This window comes from Tupaia chinensis, unplaced genomic scaffold (assembly GCF_000334495.1).
Source record: "Tupaia chinensis unplaced genomic scaffold, TupChi_1.0 Scaffold149011_1, whole genome shotgun sequence".
NCBI lineage: Eukaryota > Metazoa > Chordata > Mammalia > Scandentia > Tupaiidae > Tupaia > Tupaia belangeri.
In genome coordinates, this window is record NW_006208857.1 from 1,799,204 (window position 1) to 1,822,311 (window position 23,108).

The window sequence follows — 23,108 nt, forward strand, 5'->3', positions numbered from 1 at the left end:
CACCTCCCGGGGGGATGGTCACGCCACAATCCCTTCTCCTCCATTCTCCTCTCAGGATCTTGGGCACGCACGGCACACGCGCCCGGCGTGAGTTTTAAGCCACCAGGTCCGGGGTGCAAACCGTGGTCGATTACGTGGGAGTCCAGCGACATAGCCATTACGCTAACTGCTGGTTCCTGCCCAGTATATATATATTGAAACTGTCAGAGAAAACTGCCTGGAAGAGGTGTGACTGATATTCCCTCAGAGTTGGGGTGACCATGGAGAGCCTTAAAAAACACCTAATGGCATCACCTGCTGTTTTTTTTTTGGTTATGCTCATGGGTCACTTCCATTTCTCCTCTCCAGCATCATGGCCAGAGACAGGTCGGATCCTTGCTTGCTGGCTTTGGAATCTCTGACATACGGGCAGTGATAATAATTGTGCCTTGGCTGAATAATGATGCCCACTGTGAGCCTCCATCTGAGTCCCCATCTAGCGTTATTGGTGAATGACACAGGAAGATGAAGTACTCACACCTCTAGACATTTGTCCTTGAGCTAGAAGCTGCAGGGAAGACCTGCCAAGGAGGCCAGATGTACACAGTTCAGTTCTCTTAGAAGTGAGTCGTGCATCCTCCAGCCCCAGCATCTGCGTTGATTCGACCATGGTCCCTTGATTAGTTAGGTGCTCTTTCTCATGCTTGGTGACTCATGATTCAGGTTCTCATTGCTGAAAGACCTAGCGATGTCTCTTGAGCATTAGTGTACTTGCCAAAGAGTTACTCATCTCGCCGGTACAGGAAACAAGTCCAGGCAAGTGAGTTTTAAGATCTCCTCTGGCCACCTTTGACTTTGCTGTTTATTGGTCACCATTTGAGCTTGCAGAATAATGGAGCAGGGATGTCTTGTTGCTGCCCTAACTCCCAGCTGTGGGGCACACCTGTATCTCCAGATGGGATTTGGCTGACTGAGAGTAAAAGTTGGAGGTACAAGGATCGTTGGTGGGTTGACCGGATGCATGTGCCTGTGCATTTGGTCAAAGGGGAAGTACATGGCTTGCATCTTATCAGCTGCCTAGTCCTCTCTCCTTTCTCGACGCTGGTGTCTACCCTCAGAAACATGCCCAGGTTTGGTTTTCAGTGTGATAGCAAGCAACACATGTGCTTTTCTCTCCCCCACATCGTGTTACTAGCCTATACTCATGTCTGTGTGTGATGTGGCAGTTCATGTCTGAGAGCATCCAATCTTAAACCCTGACTTTGCTGTGCTAATGTTGTCTGGTTGTAACCTGCAGGCCAAGCCCATGCATCCTCCTGCTTCCTAACCGCTCTGTGACTCTTCGGTTTAGGAACACTCCCGACCTGAATACGAGACCAAAGTTCGAGAGAAAATGCTGAAGGAGAGCGACAAGTCAGTTGTCCAGAAACTGGAAGCAAATACGACCGAGAGTGATGACGAGGTAAGACATGGTGCTTGTGCTCAGTGTCTTTTTCATTTGTTATGACCCTCCTGTGATTTTATCTGCAATGCCTGAGTGAAGGGTGACAGGGCTTCGGGAAGGACTTGATGTGGGGCATGGTGGAAAGAGAGTTTGACGTTTCTCAGAGCTCACCTGTCAACAGACCTTTGCCATGACTTGATCTGTGTCTCTTTCCTGGATGGTGCTGTCTGAATAAAACAAGGGGCATGTTGGAGAGGAAAGGAACAGTTACAGAGCTGGTTTCTTTGGATACTATCACCCAAATATCAAATTATAATACAGTAGTCTTCCATTAACTGCAGTTTCAATGCTCTGCAGCCAACTATGGTCTGAAAATATTAACTGAAAAGTTTCAGAAATAAACAATTTATGAGTTTCGAATTCTGAGGAACATGATAAAGTCCCACCCTGTGCTCTCCTAGAGGTGAATCGTCACTCTGTGTAGCACATTTAGGCTGTGTGCTGTCTGCCTGGTAATCACTCCGTCTTGCTTCTCAGATCCAGAAACCAGTATGTATAAGACACAGTCCTAGCTCCTGTTTCAGGCAACCACTGAAGGTCTAGACAGGGGGCTACTCCAGTAACCCCCACTAGACCAACCACTGCAACTACAGCTGTTATTGAATGCTTGCTCTGTGCTGGGCATGGCTATTTTATTTTTGCATTAAATCTATGAGGCTAATGCTATTGTTATATAAATGGAAAGTCATGAAAATAGTGTTATCTGCAGGTTAAGTCATTTAGCAGAGGTCACAGAGCCAGTAAACGGGGGTGAGTCTATCTAGCAGTCTTCTCACTACCCACCACTCCATGCTGCCTTCCAGATGCAATGGGGGAAGCGAAGAGTGAACAAGGAATGGCTCTGAGGCCCTGCAGAGGCAAACTCATGCCTGTATTTGCTTGAGCTGCTCACACAATGTCTTTACATTTCATTTTATCTGGGTGGGCCTCCCAAAGTGGGAACGTGATGGGAAGCATGTCCTCTGAGTCATACTTCTGAGTTTTATAGTGGCATTCAGTCATTAAAACAGAACTTCAGGATCTGTGCTGTGATCTGTAAATACTTACAGCATATTAGGGGCAGAAGGGAAGGGTCTTCTTTGGCAGTACCTGTCTCTGAATGCCATCCTTCTCTGAAACTAAGTGTGTGTGTTCACCCACGGATGTGTGCGCGCGCGTGTGTGTATTCTTTCTTAATCTGGTTCCTGAAAAAAAATCAACAAGATCGAAAATCTGTTGTTTTTATATGTGTCTTTTCTTCATCTTGGATTTGAATTCAAATTTTATTTCATTTTACATTCTTTAAGTTCGAACCATTCATGTTAACATGCAAATTTATGCAAGCACCAAAACAGAAGAATGTGGTGTTTTTGAGCTCAGAATACTGGCTTTTTAAATTTTTTTTTGTTAAAAAAAAAAAAAAAAAACAGGATTTAAACAGAAAGAGGGGTGGCCTTCTGAGTTATTTTTTTCCTAGACGAACAGCAAGTCCAAGACCACCATTATTCAGGGAAATAATGAATTCACTCTTAAGCAAAGACTAATCGTCACGGCCACCCTCATCAGAGAGCAAGCGTTCTGTGTTCTGTCAGCTTCAGCAACTCCGTGCAACCTTCGTTCTCCACCCCAGAGCCATATACAATGGATAATTTTATGGAAATCACATGTAACTTTTATTGACCACTGACTCATTTAATTTTAATTCCACAGATGGGAATGCCAAGGAGCTGGAATTGCCTACATTGAGGCTGTGGTTCTAATATAAACATTGCTTGGATATATATGCATGATAGGTCAAATAACTTTCAGGAACCATGAATAATTAAAAAACATCTGAATGCATTATGAATGATACATATGTTTATGTTTTAGCATTCAACATCTATTTTCATTACACTGTTGAGAATGCAAAGCTCAAAGCATCTAATGCCTTATTGGCACTGAGGGGAAATGGCCTTCCCAAATGAGCAGTGGAAAATAACAATGGCTAGAATTTGATTGTCAGGATCCTCTTTGTGTCCCCTCAGTTCTGCTAATATTGTAAATGCTTCTGTTTTTGCTGCAAATCTAGCCATCAGTGGGCGACAGAGGTGGAACACATGTTGCTGTCAGATGGGAGAGTTGTGGTCTTGCCAGTGAGAAGAGCTGTAGTTGAATCTCACTGTGTAACATGGCTCCAGAGGCACCGCTGCGTGTAGCGTGTAGGATACTTAGGACAGGCACCTTCTGCTGGGCACAGGCAAGGACCAAGAGCCTGTCCAGCTGGTGGTCTTAGATGTGCTTCTTTTACTTCAGAGGACAACCTTCGTTCTGCCTTCCCTATAACCCTGGGACTACAGTTACCCATCTTTCCTTACTTCTCTTCCTGTTGAATGATTTAAAAAAATTAAAAAAATAAAAAAAGGACAAAAACTGCCTTTATTGAGGCCCTGAGCAGTTGAGCAGTATAGGAACTGCCGCTAGCTGAGGGGAGTTGGTATCAAACCCAGTTCTGCCTGACCCCCAAGGGCTATCACTTTTTTCTGCTTTAAAGATAACAAATTCATTAAAAACATTTTTATTGTGATTTCATTCTCACACTCTAAAATTCAACCATTTAATAGGTACAATTAAATTATTTTTATATATTCACAGAATTGTGCAATTTTCCCTTTAAGCTAAGCTCAAAGAATTTTTATTGCCTCCAAAAGAGACGCTGTCCCCAGTAGTTGCCAAGCCCTGGGCAACAGCACATTGACTTTCTGTCTTTACAGATTGGCCTGTTCTGGACCTTCACATAAATGAAGTCACGTAATATGTGGTCTTTCGCTTGTTTAATTTAGCAAAACTTCTTCAAGATTTATCCACATCACAACATATATCATATTTTTATTATTATTATTATTTTTTTTTAGTTTTTTTTGCCATAGGGTACAGTAGTATTGCTTGCTGGAGAGAGACAGAGAAAAGGAAAGTGAGAAATCACCCCCCGGGGGTGACGGCCACACTGCAATCACGCGAATCTCCTATCGGGATTCTGGGCAGGCATACGCATGTGCCCAACATGATTCTCAAACTGCCTGGACTGGGGGTTGAAGTACGGTCAACCATGTGGGAATCCAGGTGCCTCAACCACTGCACCATCTGATGGACCCTATATCCTTCTTAAGTACAAAATACTATTTCATTTTTTGAATTTACCTCATTTTATTTATGCGTTCCTCAGCTCATAGATAATTGCAAGGGATCCACTTTTTGGCTGTTTTGAGTAATGTTGTTAAAAACATTTGTGTACAAGTTTTTTGTTTGGTTGTATGTTTCCATTTCTCTTGGGTGTATACTGAGGAGTAGAATTTCTTGTAACATGTAATAGTTACTCTATGTTGAACATTTTGTTTAACATTGGCTGCACTATGGTAAATTTTAGCCAGCAATGAATTAGGGTTCCATTATTTCCACATCCTCACCAACACTTATTATTGGTCTTTCTTTTTCATTTGTATTTCGCCAATGAGTAATAATGTTGAACGTCTTTTCATGTGCTTTCTGGCCATTCGTATATTGTCTTGGGAAAAATGTCCATTCAAGTCCTTTGTTGAATTTAAAAATTAGATTCATTGACTTTTCCTATCAGGTTGTAAGTGTGCTTTACATATTTTGGATTCCAATCCCTTATCAGATAATATGCTCTGCAGTATTTTCTTCTGTACCGTAGATTGTCTTTTTCCTTTATAGATGATATTATTTGAAGCAGAAACATTTTAAATTTAAAACATTTAAATTTTTTAAAAGTATCTATTTTTCCTTTTGTCACTTTTGCTTTTAGGTCATATCTAAAAAAATTACTGCCCAATCCAATGTCATTAAAATATACTTATCAGTTTTCTTCTAATAATGTGGAAGTTTTAGCTCTTGCAGTTAGGTCTATGATTATTTTCACTTAATTTTTATATAGAAGTAAGAAAGGTCTCCAAATTCATTTTTTTAGGCTGATATTCAGTTGTTTCAAAACCATTCAATGAAAAAAAAAACACAAATTATTCCTCATTGAATTATTCTGACACCTTTATCAAAAATGAACTAGATGTAGTACCAGCAGGTGGCATGGTGGTGAAGGCACTGGATTCTCACATGGCCGACTGCAGTTCAAGTCATGGAACTGGAGGTCTGAAAGTCACACTGGGTGATGTGTGTGCATGCCCCAAATCCTGAGAAGAGATTGGAGGACATGGGATTGTGGCGTGGCATCCCTTCTGGGGTGTGATTTCTCACTTTCCTTCTGTCTCTCTCCAGCAAGTACACATGCCCTGTGGCAAAAACCAGAAAAGAAATCAATTGGATATAACTGTAAGAGTTTATTTCTGGAAGGTTACTTCTACCTGCATGTCTATCTGCTGATAGTATACTGTATTGATTACTGTGCCTGTGTAGTAAGTTTTGAAATTGGGAAGTGTGAATCTTCTTTGTATTTTTTCCCCCCAAAATTGTTTGGACAATTCTGAGTACCTTGCAATTTGATATGAATTTTGTTACCTGCTTGCAAATTACTGCAAAAAAGGCAAACTTGAAATTTAGTAAGAATTGAATTGAATCTGTAGACTAATTTGGGAAGCATTGCCATCTTAACTGTAGTAACTCTTCTAATCTAGGAACATTGTGTTTTTTTTCCCAATTATTCAGGTTATTTTTTTATCAGCAGTTTTATAATTTTCAGTGTACATCCTTTATTATATATATCAATAAAATTTTATTCTTCTAGATGTTTTTCTAAATGTACTTTTTCTATTTTATTTTTCTATTACTCATTGCCAAGACATAGAAATACAATTGATTATATATATTTTATCCTACAACTTTTCTCTACTCTCTTATTAGTTCAAATAGATTTTAATGGATTTCTCTGGATTTTTTTTATTTACAAGATTATGTCATTAGTGTATAGAGATAGTTTCACTTCTTCCTTTACAATCTGAATGTATACATCTTCATGCATTCGTTCTGTCTCTCTTTCTTGCTGTCACTGCCTAATTGTCCTGACTAAAATGTCCTATATGGTATTAAATGAAACCAATAAAAAGGGACTTCCTTGTTTTGCTTTTGACTTTAGGAAAGAAAGTTTAGTCTTTTACCATTAAGCATGATGTGAGGTATGTTCCATTGCTTTTTCTTTTTTTTCTTTAAAGCATCCCTGAAAATGATTCACATCAACATGGTGCTGATCTGAAACAAAATGTTCTGGTCTTTACTGGAATGAGCTGATAAATATTCAAGGGGACTTCAGAAAGTTCATGGAAAAATGAAATTGAGGTACAGGTTTATTTAGGTGTAAAACTTTGGAAATCCACAGATAGTTTTTTCATAATACACATTTCCTGTGAATTTCTTGATGAACGCCTCATATAGCCACATTGCGGAAGGGCAAAGTAGTAAGACCCAAAAGTTAGCAAACTTGGAGTCAGAACCCTGGGATAGTGTTCGTGGTGCTTTCACCAAGAAGCTAAGGCTTTGGTGTTATCTCCTGTTCAGCTGTAACTTAGGTTAGCTTGGATCCGATAGCTCCTGCAGTTCTGAGGGCTGGTGATTTTCTCTGCCGATGTGCAGGTATGGTGTTGGTCATCAGCCCATCACTTTGGGGTTGGACTATCCCTTACTAATCTTCTTTGAGGGTAATTTAGCTATGTTTATATCTACTCTTATTGATTTGCAAGAGCATGGGCATCAGACAGATGTTAATAATGATAAAATTGTAAGTAACATTCATAGAATACCACTTGTAGGTATTATTTTATTTAAGATTCAAAAGCGTTATGGTCAATTCACAGATGAGAAGACAGATTTGGAGAGAGAAGCAATTTGCTCAGTGCTAATATGTGGCAGAGCCAGAGTGTGAGCCAGGATGTCTGATTCAAAAGCAATACTCTTAGGGGCCAGCAGATGGCATGGTGGTTGACGTACTGGACTCCCAAGTGGCCAATCATGGTTCGAGTCCTGGACCTCGTAGATTGAAACTCACACCAGGTGCATGTGCATGTGCATGCATGCATAAGATCTGGACAGAAAAATGCAGGAGAAGGGATTGCAGTGTGACCATCACCCCCACCCAGAGGACTGATTTCTCACTTTTTTTTTCTCACTCTCTCTCTGTCTCTCTCCGGCTAGTACATACATCCTATGGGAAAAACTGAAAAGACAAAACAAAGCAAAATAAAACAAAAATAATATTCTTAGCCTATAGGTCCATGTCTCTTGAATGTTTTCCTTCAGTAGATCCCCAAATACTCCTAAAAAGGTATACTTGATTTGTTTTTCCTTTTTTTATTTTCTTAAGAGAGATTTTTGCTACAGGGCATGTCTATTCGTCAGAGAGACAGAGAGAGAGAGACAGAGAGATAGAAGTCAGAAATCACTCCCCAACAGGGGGTGGGGATGGCCATGCCACAATCCCTCCTCCTCCCTACTCTTGGGATTTTGGGCATGCACGCACATGTACCAGTGTGAGTTTAAGATGCCGGGTCTGGGACTTGAACTGTGGTTGACTATGTAGAAGTCTAGCAACGAAGCCATTACACCATCTGCTGCTATCAAGGTATACTTGATCCTTCCCTAAATTAAAGGCAGGGAGGACTGTAGTATTTGTTGGAAAGATTGGTAAGAGACAAACTTGCTACCCTACTTTAGTGGTTTTGTGTAAATTTTGGTGGAGTGATGCTTTATTTCCACTGAAGACTATGGTGGGTAAAATTAACTCAGTTTACAGCAAGAGATCCAACAGAGTAGTGAGAAATTATGTCTGAATTTTTTAATAAAAAAAAGTCTATTTGTTTTCCTGGATTGGTTTGAATCTTTTTTGGAATAATTTGTCCTGGAAAGATTTGGAGGTTTTGTTAGTTTTCCTCCAAGGTGAGGTTTTTTTCTCTGTCTGTTCAGGGTGGGAAAGCTCTCAGTAGAGCATAGATGATGAGCGTGGGAGACAGTGGAGGTGAGGAGCAGTGCAGTCTTTGCCTCTCACCCCTCTGACCTTCTGTTCAGCCCCTTCCAGTTCCAGCCCACGCCTCCTTTTCTGTTACTAAGCTTTTCAGGGCAGGCCCATAGTGCGGTGGTTAAGTATAGTGAATAGGGGGCTGTCTCTCAGCTGGGCCAGCTATGATTCTGAATCCCAGCCATGACCTGAAAACCACGCTGAGTGCAATCCTGATGGGGTGGAGAAATGGAAGAAAAGAATTGCAGTGTGTCTGTGCCCCAGTGGGCGGGGTGCTTGGTCATGGTGGTGCTCTCTCTCTCTTTCCCGTTCTCTGGTGAGTGTGCAAGTCCTCTGACATTTAAAGAAAATAAAAATAGAAATAAACATTTGATTAGTTTGAGACTAGTTAGAAAACAAAGCTTCTGGTACATTGTTTAGTAGTGGTAGCAATAATCTGAGGAACTAATTATAAAGATGTTAGGAGACGGGATGTTGAAGCAGACAATGGACAGTGAGGCAGCCAAGCGGTCAGGATCAGCAGGGGGGGCCCGCCACTCTTAGCAAGGACAAGAAGAAGGTTACTTTTTAAAATTTTTTCAAAATTATTTTTATTTTTTAACTGAAATTTATTACTTTTTTCCTTTTTTTTTCTTTCTTTCTTTCTTTTTTTTTTTTTACATTTAATTAGTGTACATCCTTATAGCATACAAAATGGACCTTCCGGGCATGAACACATTGTCTGTCGGTCCAGTCAAAGACATCACCATACATATCATCATCACTAGACCCTTATTCTCATGTCCACCAAATGTTCTGCTTTCTTTTTTTTCTCCCCTCCCTTTGACTCCCTCCCTCCCGGTCCCCACTGCCCACCCTCCTCCCACACTGTCTCCAACATCCACAGTTGCTCCCCATCACCTGCTTTTATACCTCCCAGTCTTTCGGTTTCTGTTATAAAGTGAAGAAGGGGCTTGCTCTTATCAGACCCCAGGAGCCAGGATAGTCCAGCAAGAGCTGGATTGGGGAGATGTAGATCTCCCCTGGAGGAGATGTGGCCACTTGTGGAGATACCATTAAGCAGAGAGAAAAAGTGAGGAAGACTTTTCCTGATTTTCTCCTCCTGCCCCCTAAGCTCTTGCCAGTATCTCCTATTGGCCAACTCTTTCCAAAAGTCAGTTTGTGAGCTACTCTGGAAAGGCCAGTTCAGGATCCTATACCAAAGCAGAGGAATGGGATGGTAGAGTCAATCTGAAGGCAAGCAGCAGAGGACTGGCACAGAGGGCTGGTCATTGAGCCAGTATAATTTAGAGCCCACCAGCCAGCGATCCCTTGCGAGCTGGGTCATGGCTTTGGAGAGCTGAGAAGCTATTGGGAGTAAAGATGAAACCTTGTGGAATAGTACCGGAGTGCTCACCACCGACTGACTGAGTGAATACATACATGGCCAGTTGTTCAGACCACACTGAGCTGCTGAGAGTGTCTGCATGAATGATGAAGTATGTGAGAGAGCATGTTAGTGGTGTGAACATGGTGAGAGTGTGTGTGTGTGTGAGAGAGAAATGTGTGTGATGGTGTCATCAGTGTGACACGAGTGAAATCTGGTAACTGAAGGCTTCACAAAGAAGGAAAAGACTTTATTTATTTATTTATTATTTTTTGAAGAGGTTTTTGCTATAGGGCACATGCGCTCGCCAGACAGAGACAGACAGAAAGCAAGAAATCACCCCCCAGGGGGGTTGGCCACGCCACAATCCCTTCTCCTCCGTTCTCCTCCTGGGATCTTGGGCACGCACGCACAGGCGTCCGGCGTGAGTTTTAAGCCACTGGGTTCGGGATGCGAACCGTGGTTGACTACATGGGAGTCCAGCGACATAGCCATTACGCTAACTGCTGGTCCCATGAAGGAAAAGACTTTTGAGGCAAGATGTGAGGAGCATAAAGTGAGATGGAGAAGGCAAATGTGGGCCCTAGACATCTATAAAGTATATCACTAACAGGGCGGTAAGGCAAAATCCTGCTTAACTAGTCCCAGCAGCTACCTCGTGGGACGTGTCATCCAAATATTTACCCCGGGTGGACGCAGACACCAGGCCTCCCACCCTGGCTGGTGCTGCCTGCGATGTTACGTTTAATGAATGTTTTACGGGGAGAGCTGAAGCCAGGGCAGAGCATGTGCCAAGAGGAGGCTGTGGATAGATGGGTGTTAATTTACTGTTCAGTGCACCACCCTGGGGACAGTTATTTCAAAAGAAGACTCATCTAAAGTTAAAGCATTGAAACATTTACGACAGACGCCTCTGGCAGGCGCAATAAACAAACATGTGGGATAAATTATGCATAATTGTATGGCCTTTGACGAGGCTGGGACAACAGCAAGGGGGAGCTGGGAGATCGTTGTGTGTGCAGGGGAGAAGGCAGGCCCAGGCAGCAGGGCGGAAGGGCCTGTCCAGGTGTCTCACGCTCACGCTGGGCCATGGAGGATGTAGGCCAAGCGTTCCACATAGGCCCTCAAGTTTATCAGAATGTTCTCGAAGTTCTCGCAAGCTCTCTTTTGAAGGTATTACATGACTGACAAGGAACTGGCGAATCAGCCATGTGAAGAATCTAAGTAATTCTCACAAACTCTTCTTAAGGAAGAAGCTGGAGTGAGGTTCCATTTCTGAAATTAAAAAAAATTTTTTTTTAATGATCACCAATGCATAAAGTGTCCAGTCATCTTCATTACTAAGTTTTCTGTGGACTCTATTGAGGGTTGAGTTCTGAACTGTTGGGGACATTCTGAACCTTTCTTTTCTCTTGTGCTACTGAATGAACTTAGGAAAGAGGCTTGGGCTCCATCCCAAGCCAACGTGCATTGTGGAAGGCCCTGTGGTTCTCAGATCAGCTCCTGAGTCCATCTCAGGCCTGGCAGACTGAGATTGGTTCGTTCGGCTCTGAAATCCTTTGGTTCTAAGGCATTTGTACCTGGGCCCCTTGAATTTCTCAAGGTGATAAGGACAATGAAACAGGTCACCCTGTACAATGGCAGGACGACCTACAGCTCTCTGGCTGAAACATAATCCTACAAAATAGAATTGTTCCTGAAGGCTGCCCCCTGACAATTTTATTTTTCAATTTTTATTTTACCTTACTTCATTAATGTTGGATTTATGGCTTCTAGCTTTGGCTTTTCTCTCACTCCCTCTGTCAGCTCTCACAGGGTGGCATCCCTTTCCCACCTACAGTTCCATTTTCCCAAGGCATCCCAGCCAAGAGAGATGGGTGAGCAAAGGAGCGGAGAAATGGACTCAGTAGGGGCTCATGCGTGGGATGGGCATTCGGTCCTGTTTGACTTTAGGATATGTTTTTGTTTATTTGTTTCTTTTGTTTCTTTTTTTTGTTGTTGTTTTTTAGCAATTTTTGCTATAGGGCACGTGCACTCACTGGAAAGACAGAAAGCAAGAAATCATCCCCCAGGGGGCATGGCCACACTGCAATCCCTCTCCTCCATTCTCCCCTTGGGATCTCAGATACACGCGTACGTGTGCCTGGCTTGAGTTTAAGTCGCCAGATCCAGGACTCAAACCATGGTTGACTACGTGGGAAGTCAGCGATGTAACCATTATGCTGGTGATAGGAGTAGTTCAGATTTGGGACTGACTTCACATCCCTTTCTCTCATTGATGGGACCCAGCCACGTGGCTCTACCTGGATGAAAGAAAAGTGGGGCTATCATCTTTGCCTGGCAGCCTTCAAGCACGAGCTCTGAATAGCACAAGGACCATGGCATCTCTACCACAGCATGGATCATGAGGGAGTAGAATGTGAACAGTTAGGCTCTGGACAGAGGTGGGAGGGGTTTGGTTTGGGAAAGCTATGGTGACACTGACTACCACCTCCTGAGAATTGCTGTTGTAGGCAATGAGATAGAAAGGAAGGTCCCTGGAAAAAAAAATGCTGTGAAGAATCTTAAGGAGTTGTGAGAAGATGGCACCCCTGGGGTCCCCCCAGTGTGTGGCTACTTCAGTAGATAAGTCCCCCTTTGTTGGGCACTTGTTCTGCTCTCTGTGCGGAATTTAACACTCTCTGACATACACTATAGGTCAGGTTGGTGTGTGGCTACATTAAAGTGGTTTCTTTTGTTTGTCTATGACTACCTAAATTACATATAATGGATTCTTAGAAAAATTTTGACAGTAGAGATGAAGTAAAATTCCCCGTAGACCTCATCTGTTCCCAGTGTTATTTTCTTCCTGGAAGGGATTGTAGTTGCCAGTTTGGTGTGTACCCTACAGATCTTTTCTTTTTTTCTTTTTTTCGGGTGGGGGGACGTTTTTGCTATAGGGCACGTGTGCTCTCCCGAAAGACAGAGAGAGACAGAGAGACAGAAAATGAGAAAACACCCCCCAGGGGGGATGGCCTTGTTGCAATCCCTTCTCTTCCCTTCTCCTCTCAGGATCTTGGGCATGCACGCACACACACCTGGTGTGAGTTTAAGCCACCGGGTCTGGGACTTGAACTGCAGTTGGCTACATGGGAGTTCAGCAACATAGCCATTACACTGACTGCTGGTCCCTACAGATCTTTTCTTTTATTCATGTATAAATTCGTATTGGATTTGGTTATGGGTTTATTTGCACACGTATATGAAAAGGTTATGAACAAATGGTTTCATTAGCCCACAGTTCCCACACGATGCCCCAGGGCACCTCAGGATGCTACTGGAAACTCATAGAAGTGGAGTGGAATCCTTAAACGTTTGGAGAGAAGCTTAACCGTACTTGGCATTTATCATACACCACCCCATCTTAGCTCAGCAGAGTCAATGGTAAATAGCAGTACATGTCTTTCAATGCTATCATATCTCAGTAAGGCTGAGTCCCGAAAGACAGAGAGAGACAGAGAGACAGAAAATGAGAAAACACCCCCCAGGGGGGATGGCCTTGTTGCAATCCCTTCTCTTCCCTTCTCCTCTCAGGATCTTGGGCATGCACGCACACACACCTGGTGTGAGTTTAAGCCACCGGGTCTGGGACTTGAACTGCAGTTGGCTACATGGGAGTTCAGCAACATAGCCATTACACTGACTGCTGGTCCCTACAGATCTTTTCTTTTATTCATGTATAAATTCGTATTGGATTTGGTTATGGGTTTATTTGCACACGTATATGAAAAGGTTATGAACAAATGGTTTCATTAGCCCACAGTTCCCACACGATGCCCCAGGGCACCTCAGGATGCTACTGGAAACTCATAGAAGTGGAGTGGAATCCTTAAACGTTTGGAGAGAAGCTTAACCGTACTTGGCATTTATCATACACCACCCCATCTTAGCTCAGCAGAGTCAATGGTAAATAGCAGTACATGTCTTTCAATGCTATCATATCTCAGTAAGGCTGAGTTTTCAATGCTTGCAGTATAAGAACTGCACAAAATTATTGTAGAATGATACCTGAGGGATGGTGTCTGATGTGATTTCGAGGTAGGACTTGGACAGTATCCAGCTGGTACACATATCTTGTTAGAGAGAAGGTAGGGTTAAGAATGGAATAGAAGATTATTATTTATTCCAGTTTGTGTGTATTCTTCTCCAATCGCTATTAAGTTGTCAGGACCAAAATACTTACTAAACTATTTGGACTTCAGTACTTAAGAAATTGAGTTGATAAATATTTCTTTTAGCCTAGGAACCCTGAATGAAAATGGCAGCGACATTAAGGGTACTGTGCACCAAAAATAGTTTAGGAATGGCCACATAAAGAATTTTGTGCATCATTCAGATTTCAGAGTAATATGTGCTGCTGAGCAGAAAAGAGCAACAAGGTAAATAATGAGTTTCAAAGTTGTAGGAATTTCCCTGGGGATAGCAACAGTCTATGGCAAATCGTTGGTTAGGAAAGTGCCAGGTGGGCTCTCTGGCTTCCGCCTTTTCTTCTGGCTTCTACACTTGTTCCTGGGCCTCTCACTGACTTCCTCTTTGGGTCTTAAAGTTCATCTGCCCAAGTACTATATTCCCCTCCCCACCTCGCCATCTCTCTGCATGTGGGTGTTTATGTTTGTGTATTCGTGTGTGTGTGTGTGTGTGTGTGTGTGTGTGATAGTTTTTTCCGATCATGGATATCCTTTGAAATCCTCCGGGTTTAAAAATAAACTCGACAACCTACAATGCAGAAGACATTGATTTACTTAGGATCTCCAGTGTAGCTTGAGCTTTATAGAGAAGGATGCCAGAGAAGTGTAGAATGTATCCATAAACACCTCCCTGGATGGGCTTTGTGAGTTATTCATCCCAAGCGGACACTCCTCCGGTGGCCCATCAGTTGGAGGGCTCTGGCCCTCTTCAGCTGACAGCCTATTCTCGGCACCAGAAGTTCTGGCTAACGTAAGACCTCTGCTCACTGGGTACATTTCTGCTGGCCTGGATCTAAATTAAGACATTGCAAATAAGGAGAGCCCAGCAGCCGGGACTATGAAAGAGAAGCCAGAGAGAGATAGGACAGCCTATGAAAGGAAAACAAGTGGGGGAGAAGAGTGGATCTAGCCTTGGAGCTGAGGCTGGGCGAATTCGGGATGGTATTTCAGACCAGATCCTCATGGCGTCTTGGAAGATGCAAGGCCCAAATATGTGCAGTGAGTGGGAATGTTGGAATGGCCTGGTTGCTAGCAGAGGCCAGCACATACCGCTGGGGTGCGTGATGTTAGCCACTATTGACTTGCAGTTTGGGTTTTTCTTTTTTTGGTTTAAATGATTTTTCCATATAGGGGCTGAAGCATGTAAATTAAATTTATCTTTGCTGTCTGGGCCAAGGTCATTATTTCACTTCCCTAGAATTCACTGGAAACACACACAAGCCCTTCATGTTCCTTTGCGCTCGCTCCACTAATGTGCCAGGAACTCAAAAGTGTTGGTTTAAAAAATTCCTCTGAGGCCAAAAGGTGTTTTAGCTCCCTGTGATTCTTTTAACATGGTGGTCAAAAGGAGCTTTCAAAGAAAATGGGTGGGATTGCACTTTTGTGGGCAGGGAAGCAGAGGCCTGAGCCTGTGGCCTTCTGACAACCATTGCCTAAGCTAGTGATTGCAAGAACCTCCCTCTCGGGGCACCCTCATGGCCCGCTCAGCAGGCCCAGGCTGGTGAGAAAGGGCTTACCGCTTAGAGCATCTGCAGCCCTATTGCTGAGTGGATGCTGTGTTCTTTCTGAGCTTGACTTTAATGTTCATAATGAATAAAGAACTAAGAAGGAAAGATAAAAGGATCCTTACTTCAGTTTAGATTCCCCCAGGTGCAAATTCTAGGCCAGTAATTCAAGTGCAAAATTGATTTGGGAGGTGGAAACTCCAGCAGTGAAGTGGGGAAGTGAGCGAGAGAAGAGAAGGCTTCCAAGAAAAGGTGTCTTGTGATCAAGTTACTGTGGGTAACTGGAGCTTGGCTCCCAGTGGGCATTCTGGGAGCTGATGTAGAACATGCACTTTACAGTTATACTGAAGAGTGAGGGTCTTAGTCTGCTTTTGCTGCTGTAACAAAATGTCTTAAATTGGGTGATTCATGAAAAACAAACATTTATGTTTCACGGTCTTGGAGCTAGAAGACCAAGGTGTCAGCAGATCTGGTGTTTGGTGAGGACTCCATTTTTCCCTCCAAGATGGCACCTTGTTCCTGCATCCTTGCGTGGCAGACAGCAGGACAAAAGGGGCACTAGAGTTCTGTCTTCAGCCTCTTTTTTTTTGGCCATCAGGTGCATGTGCTTGCCAAAGGGAGACCGAGATAGAGAGAGAGAGATGGAAGAGAACGTACTGCCCTTCAACAGAACGTGCTCACTCCATAGTCCCTTCTGTTCCATTTATCTATTCTGTTGGTATTTCAGGCACGCACACACATGTACCAGGTATGTTTTTCAAGCAGCGAGGGCCAGGAATTGAACCATGCAGTTGGCCATGTGGGATCCAGCTCCCTTAACCACTAGGCCATAGGGCCACCAGGCCATGCTCTTTTATAAGAGCATGAATTCATTCATGAAGGTATAGCTCCTATGGCTTAATTATCTTCCAGCCCTGGGGGCTTGAGTCTAACACAGGAATTTAGTTGGAACACAAATATTCAAACTATAGCTGTGGGCATATACCAGCTCCTGACAGTCACTCTTGGGGGTAGCCCTGAGTAAGCTATGCAAGTGTTTGTCAGTGACCGTAGAGTGTATGTGAGTGAATGTATGAGAGTATGTGTGTGTTAATGCCCCTGTGCTTCTGGTCTGCCTCAAATATGCACCTGGGTGGAGAAGCATCAGGCCACAAAAAAGGGATTCCACCAAAGAATCATAGACCCTGGCAGCTGGAGATTGGACTGTAAATTATAATGCTGAGGTTTAATAGGATATGGAACAGCCACTGACAGCACCAGGTCTCCTAACTCCTCAAGTGCTAGCTAAGCAGAAAACCCAAAGTCCAGGAGTTCAGTCAAGTGAATTTAATGTAGAGAATTAGGTAGGAAGGTCTCAGAAGGGCCGAGAAGCTAAACAAGCATGGTTACACAACCCAGAAACAAGCAGCAGCCCAAAGCTGGAGAACCAAAGCAGGAGGTGGTGTTGCAGAGCTCAGGGCCCAGCCATCTGATGGGGACTGGAGCCATGGTAGCAACTGCATGGTGGGAGATGGGGCCATTAAAGGCAGGTATGGACAAATGGAGGAGTTGCAGTTGCTGTGTGAAGAAAGTGAGGGGAGAAATACCAGGTTCTCCTTTCCATCTATTCCCCAGTCTTGCACCATACCTCTCCTTGGCTGAATCTAGCCAGAAACCAGTTGGCAAGGGAGGCTAGTAACTGCGTCTTCAGAGGCCACTCCCCCTACCTTATGTGACAGAGCCAGGAAATGGCAGGTGTGAGAATCCCTGAGAAACTGACTGGCTCTGGTTGTTTCCTTTTATTGACATCGATGTGTGCTGTCCACTTCCAGTTTCTTTTCTCTTCCTACTACTTTACTGTGTTGGGTTTTTCATCTTCAAAGGAGACCCCAGGGATCTGGGGACAGGGTGGGTGGTATATTGGAGGATGCATTCCATATTCCTTACGCTTGTTTACTCTTCTTCTGAAGTATCCTTGGGCTGTTTCTGTGCCTGTATCCTTCTGTTTAGCATCAAGAGGACCTTAAATTCCCTGCCTTGATCAGGTGAGCTCTTGAGAAAGTACCATACCTGAACTTTTTGGCCATTTCATCTTCACGGAGGCTTGCCAAGATTTAGTTTTTACCCTATTTCAGTGAGGTGGGTGTCCTCCCATTTTGAAGAATACATTTCCAAATCGAGAGCATGACTGTGCTTTCTCTCTCCATTATCATTGGCTTTTTTCTCTTCCAACTTTGTAGAATGCCAACTTTTCTAGAAATAGCACAGATGTTGTTAACCTGAGCTCTCCCCTCGTCCTTAGCAGGATGCTTCTTGTATTCAGTGGTTACCTCGTGTATTCTCCCAACCTTCCTGGGGAGAAGTATGTCCAGGTATTCATAGGGGGCAACCCAAATGAGATTGTTGCAGCTGATTGTGCACAAAGTCCAGAGGAAAGCTAATGCTGATCCCTGGTTCCCTGGGTTGCATCTTTGGGGCCCGTGATTCATTTTGCTGTTTTTTTTTTTTTTTTTTTTTTTTTTTGTCAATATCAAAGATAAGATCAATAGTTGTGTTTCCCTGGCCAGTTGGTAGCATGCTGGTTAAGCCAGCTGGATCTCACATGGTCTGCTGCGTGGTTTGAGCCCTGGACTCGGTAGCTTTAAAAATACCCTGGGTACATTTGTGTGGATGCCCGAAATCCTGAGAGAAGAATGGAGGAGAAAGGCTTGTGCTGTAGCCATTGCCCCAGGGAGCACTTTCTCACTTTCCCTCTCTCTCTCTTTCTGTCTCTCCAGCAAGCCCACATTCCCTATAATAATTTTTTTTTGGGGGGAGAGGTTTTCGCTATAGGGCGTGTGCGCTCGCCAGACAGACAGAGAGAGACATAGAGACAGAAAGCAAGAAATCACCCCCCAGGGCGGATGGTCACGCCACAATCCCTTCTCCTCCATTCTCCTCTCGGGATCTTGGGCACGAACGCACACACATGCCTGGCGTGAGTTTTAAGCCACTGGGTCTGGGACGCGAACCATGGTCAACTACGTGGGAGTCCAGAGACATAGCCATTACGCTAACTGCTGGTTCCCTATAATAAAATTTTTTCAAAAAACAAAAAAGTATTTCACATTCCTAGGCTATTACTTACTATGAGAGTAATGTGTGGCTAGTCCGTGTGGCCCCAATCTAAAGATCAGGGTGAAATATACACAGTAAAAGGAGGTCAGTAGAGGTGCTAAGTCTAGGGGAAAGAGGAAGTAGGTCCCTTAGAGGATGCTCAATTAACTTGCATGTCTTATACAGTCTTCGAGTTTGGGGACTGGAGCAGGATGATGCAGATCTGTGATTAACTAGACTTCTACATTGTAATCTCTTTAAATCAGACTTTATTATTATTATTATTATTATTTGGAGAGAGATTTTTGCTATAGGGCAAAAATCTATACAGCATGTGCTCATCAAAGACGCAGAGAGAGATAGACAGAAAGCAAGAAATCACTTCCCAGGGCGGATGGCCACACTGCAATCCCTTCTTTTCCATTCTCTTCTTGGGATCTTGGGCACTCATGTACATGTGCCCAACTTGAGTTTCAAGCTTACAGGTCTAGGACTCAAACCACAGTCAGCCTCATGGGAGTCCAGTGCATTAACTGCTATACCACCTGCTGGCCCCCCCAAATAAGAGAAGATGTCTAAAACCAACTCTGTGGAGTAGTTCCTTACTTCTTTTAACTTTCAGTTGAAATCTGTGAGGTATTGTCAGAAGAGAACCTCTCAAAGCAATTACATACCCTGCAGGCTAACTTGGGCATACCATTTTCTCTGATTATTCCCTGCTTATCCTTCAGCTGTAGAAGACGAGGGAAAGAAAGGCTTTCAGCAGTTCTCGAGGCCTCTGCATGTTTCCTCACGTTCCTCATGTCTGTTGTTTACCACCGTGGCAAACTGGCTACTGCTCTGCCTGAACTAAATGCTGGCCTTTGCAAAGGGGCAGCTGCTCCAGAGGTCACTCTGTATCCATCGATTGTCCAAGTCAAGTCTTCATCTAGGGACTGAGTGCTGTTGTTTTTCTTCAAAACTACATATGCTTTCCCAGTATTCTCCCATCCAAGTACTAAACGAGGCTTGACTCTGCTTGGCTTCGGAGACCAGATGAGATTTGGTGCATTCGGGGTGCTGTGGCCACAGACTGCCTTCCAGCGTTCTGATGTCATGTCCATGGTTTTCTGCATTGTGATTTCACTTGCGCTTAGTCTGGGCTTGCAGGCTTGGATTTCTATGGCACCTTTGGACCATTTTAGTGACTGAGGTGGGAATACACACAACCTTGAAAGAGTGAACACCCACCCAGGGCCAAACAGTCCTGCTCATCAGTGGCCTGGAGTTTGTCCACCTCTGGCCCTGCTGGACCCGGCTTCATGATTCCCCAGGAAGGCCAGATGTGGTGGTGTTCATTCGGCTCTAGACACTTGACATCCAATTCATTTTTATTATAATAGTGCATGTTCCACGGCCAACTGACATAAATTTTATCCGGAATTTGGGCATCTGCATCCAGTTTAGAAAATTTGTGGCAGGAAGTTTGCCCTGGAAATGTACTCAACCGAATACTTGCACTCCTTAGCATGGAGTGACTTCCATCCAAGAGCCACAGTGAACTTGTCTACAAACATGAATGAATTAATCCTCCTAACACCACTGCGTGCTCTTTGCCAGGTGGATTATTTTTAGGGATGTGACCAGCCCAGGGGCCCATCATAAGTCATGAGAGTGTGCTCATAACCAGAGTTTAAACTGCAGGACGATGGTATGTGGGGCCACTCTGGACCCTTCCACCTTCAGCATCTGATTATCAGTGAGAAGATCAATGATTCGCACAGAGACTCTGGTGCAGGACCACTTTCTAGCTCGGCACATCCTTCTTCAGTGTATTCATCACCAGCCTCTTAAAACCATGGCTCAAATTAAATTAACTTTTTGTTTGGAGTATAAAAGTCATTTGTACTAAGTGTAGAAAACCTAAAAAGGGAAGTAAAAATATAAGGAAGGAAAAGAAGAAACCATCTAGCGTTTTCCATTACAGGCTCCTTCTTAATGAATATTGTCACATTGCTGAAAAAAAATACTATCTACTTAATTTTGTATTATAACTTTTTCACTCATTCTTAGAACATAAGTTCTCAATCTTATTAAGTACCATTCGCAAGCATTTAATAATTGCACAGTATTTCATCATATGGTTGTGTGTGGATTATGGTGGTCTTAGCCCTTACCCTATAATTGAACATGTGATGGACACACTTGTTCTTATACCTTTTTTCTGAATGTTGGGCTCTTTCTGGAGGGTTATGGAAGTGGGACAGATTACTGGAAGCTCAAACTCAAGCTCTTTATTTAGTTACCGAGTCCCTCGCCGTACATACTTTGGTGCTTGGTGAGTAGCAACCTAGGTACCACTCTCGATGCTCTCCGGTAAGTGGAGGCAGCTTTCATGTAATTGCCTGTCTTGCCACTGCCCCTTCATTCACGGTGAGTGAAGGTGGATCAGGCCACTCTGCTCATTTCCGAGAGCTCTCCTACCGATGGGGCATTCCTCCTGGAGAGCAGGAGGCCTGTGCACTTCTTGCATGTGTGGTGGGAAGAGAAGACATCTGGGAACGTAGGTGGGTCATTTTCTTAGGTGCTGGGGCCCAGTTCTGGCCAGGGAGTCGTTCTCATCCTAGAAATGGGTGGGTTACTTGTATCAAATCCTAGAACTGTCCACATGTCCGACCCTCTAACTAATGTGGAAAATTTAGTCCAGGGCAATAGATGGATATGAGTGCTTCTCCAATGAAGACATTTCATCGGTGGATCTAAAGGTCAGGTTTTGGCAGGGGAATCCATGGGACAAATCGTGAGCTGCGGTTTTAGCTCCGAGAGGAAACATGTCCCAGTTGGTAAATGATCAATCAAAACAGTATGAAACTCTCTTTGATAACTTGAACTTCTGGAAATAATTTAGAGGGCAAGTAGGGTCAATTTAATTTCCGAGAAAAGGAAAGTTTTTCCTGTAGTTAGGATATAGGCTTTTTTTTTTTCTTTCAGCTTCACAACATGTACACACAAACAATGTTGACCTATGGAAAGTATTGTCAGTCCACAGAAGAGGACTTGATAAATGTTTTAATATGGCGCTCTTTACTTAAATGCCATTACTCAGTGAACTTTCCACAGATAATTACTTTATCACTCCATAGGGTGTGCCTTCACACCCTTCTGATGAATCAGGCAGTATTAGTTCCCAAACTGAACTATCAGGGCTCTTTGAGTCTGGAATGTATGCAATGCTTTTCCTTATCTTGACTTTTACATATGGTTTGGGATAGTGACCCTTAACTGTTTTATGCTGTGATTCTGTGCTGAGCACTTTTGAAATTCTGAAAATGCAAATTCTCAGTCAGAGCTAAACTAAGTAGATAAGGAAGGAGGTGAAAGGAGGAAAAGTGAAGGAAAAATAGGTGGAAGAGGAGTACAGGAATGACAGTAACTTCTACTACCCATGGATGACGCCATATTAAACCTGATGCTCCATCTTTTCTGGCCTTTATCCTATAAGTAGAGTGTCTTAGGCTATTAGCTCTTAGAGACCCAGATAGGAAACATGGCAGTCAGTAGTAGCAGGCTTGTCAGATCTGGTGCTTGGCTGATGGTTTTTGGCTTCAGAGTTTGATCTTCCACGCCCGTAGGGCCCAGAAGCCAGCCTTCCTACCTTTTCTGTCCTTGTTTAATCCACGATTAGATGTGAAGAAGGGGAATGAGTCCTCATACAGGGTTCCTTTCTGACCTTTCAGACTCAAAGACTTGGACAAATAAGCGGGGACTGACGACGAATGTGAATGTGGCCAAAACGATCCTGTGTTCTTCGAGTCTTTGCCAAATGAAAGTCACTCTGGAGTCCTCTGGTGGAGTCCTCTGGTAGAGTGGCAGATAGTCTGCTTGTGGGAAAGTGAAGAATGGGCCAGAACTTTCAACAATTGGCAGTATCACCAGAATAGAGACAGACCTAAGAGAAACAGGGAGGTTACTCAGAGTCTCAGGCTCTGGGCCAGATCCTGATATTGAATATTTTTTTCTTCCAGTTTTAACATCTCTCCCTCTGTCTTCTTCTCTGGCAGAAGGGGGGAGCTGGCAGACAGAGGGAGGGCCTGAGGTGGGTCCCCAGGAAAATGAGATGAGTGTTTTGGGGCCAGCTGAGTCCAGAGGGGAAGGGTGGAGATGGAAACCACCACCCCCCCCTTTGTCTTGTTTAGCCTATTATTGTGGATAGCGGATGGCAGAAGCAGGATTCAAGATTTAGGCTGCGTTTTTCTTGTTTTGGATCCAGCAGAGGAGTTTGGCGACTTGAAATCTGGAAGATAGTTGGCTGCCAGTCTGAGTCATGCCGTAAGGGACTTGGTAACAATAGCTCCATAAACAAGGCAGGAGTTCCTGATCTCCAGAGTCCATCTTGTGTCATCCACCATCTTTTTTTCCAGGGAGGTTCCTGAATCTTCTTTGCACCAACCCCACTTGGCTATTTAATTCATGTGGTGCCAACAAGGCTGATGATGATGTTGGCAGACAGGGTGGAGGGGACTGGACATTCCTCTCA

General features: G+C 43.7%; 1 protein-coding gene across 1 annotated transcript in view; it reads left to right on the top strand.

The window, feature by feature from the left end:
• ANO2 (anoctamin 2) overlaps positions 1-23,108 on the top strand; it is a 434,288-nt gene that overhangs the window by 232,387 nt on the left and 178,793 nt on the right. The window contains exon 13 of the mRNA XM_027769235.1: positions 1,331-1,441. Coding sequence (XP_027625036.1) covers positions 1,331-1,441 — 111 coding nt within the window. The remainder of the gene's footprint in view (positions 1-1,330; positions 1,442-23,108) is intronic.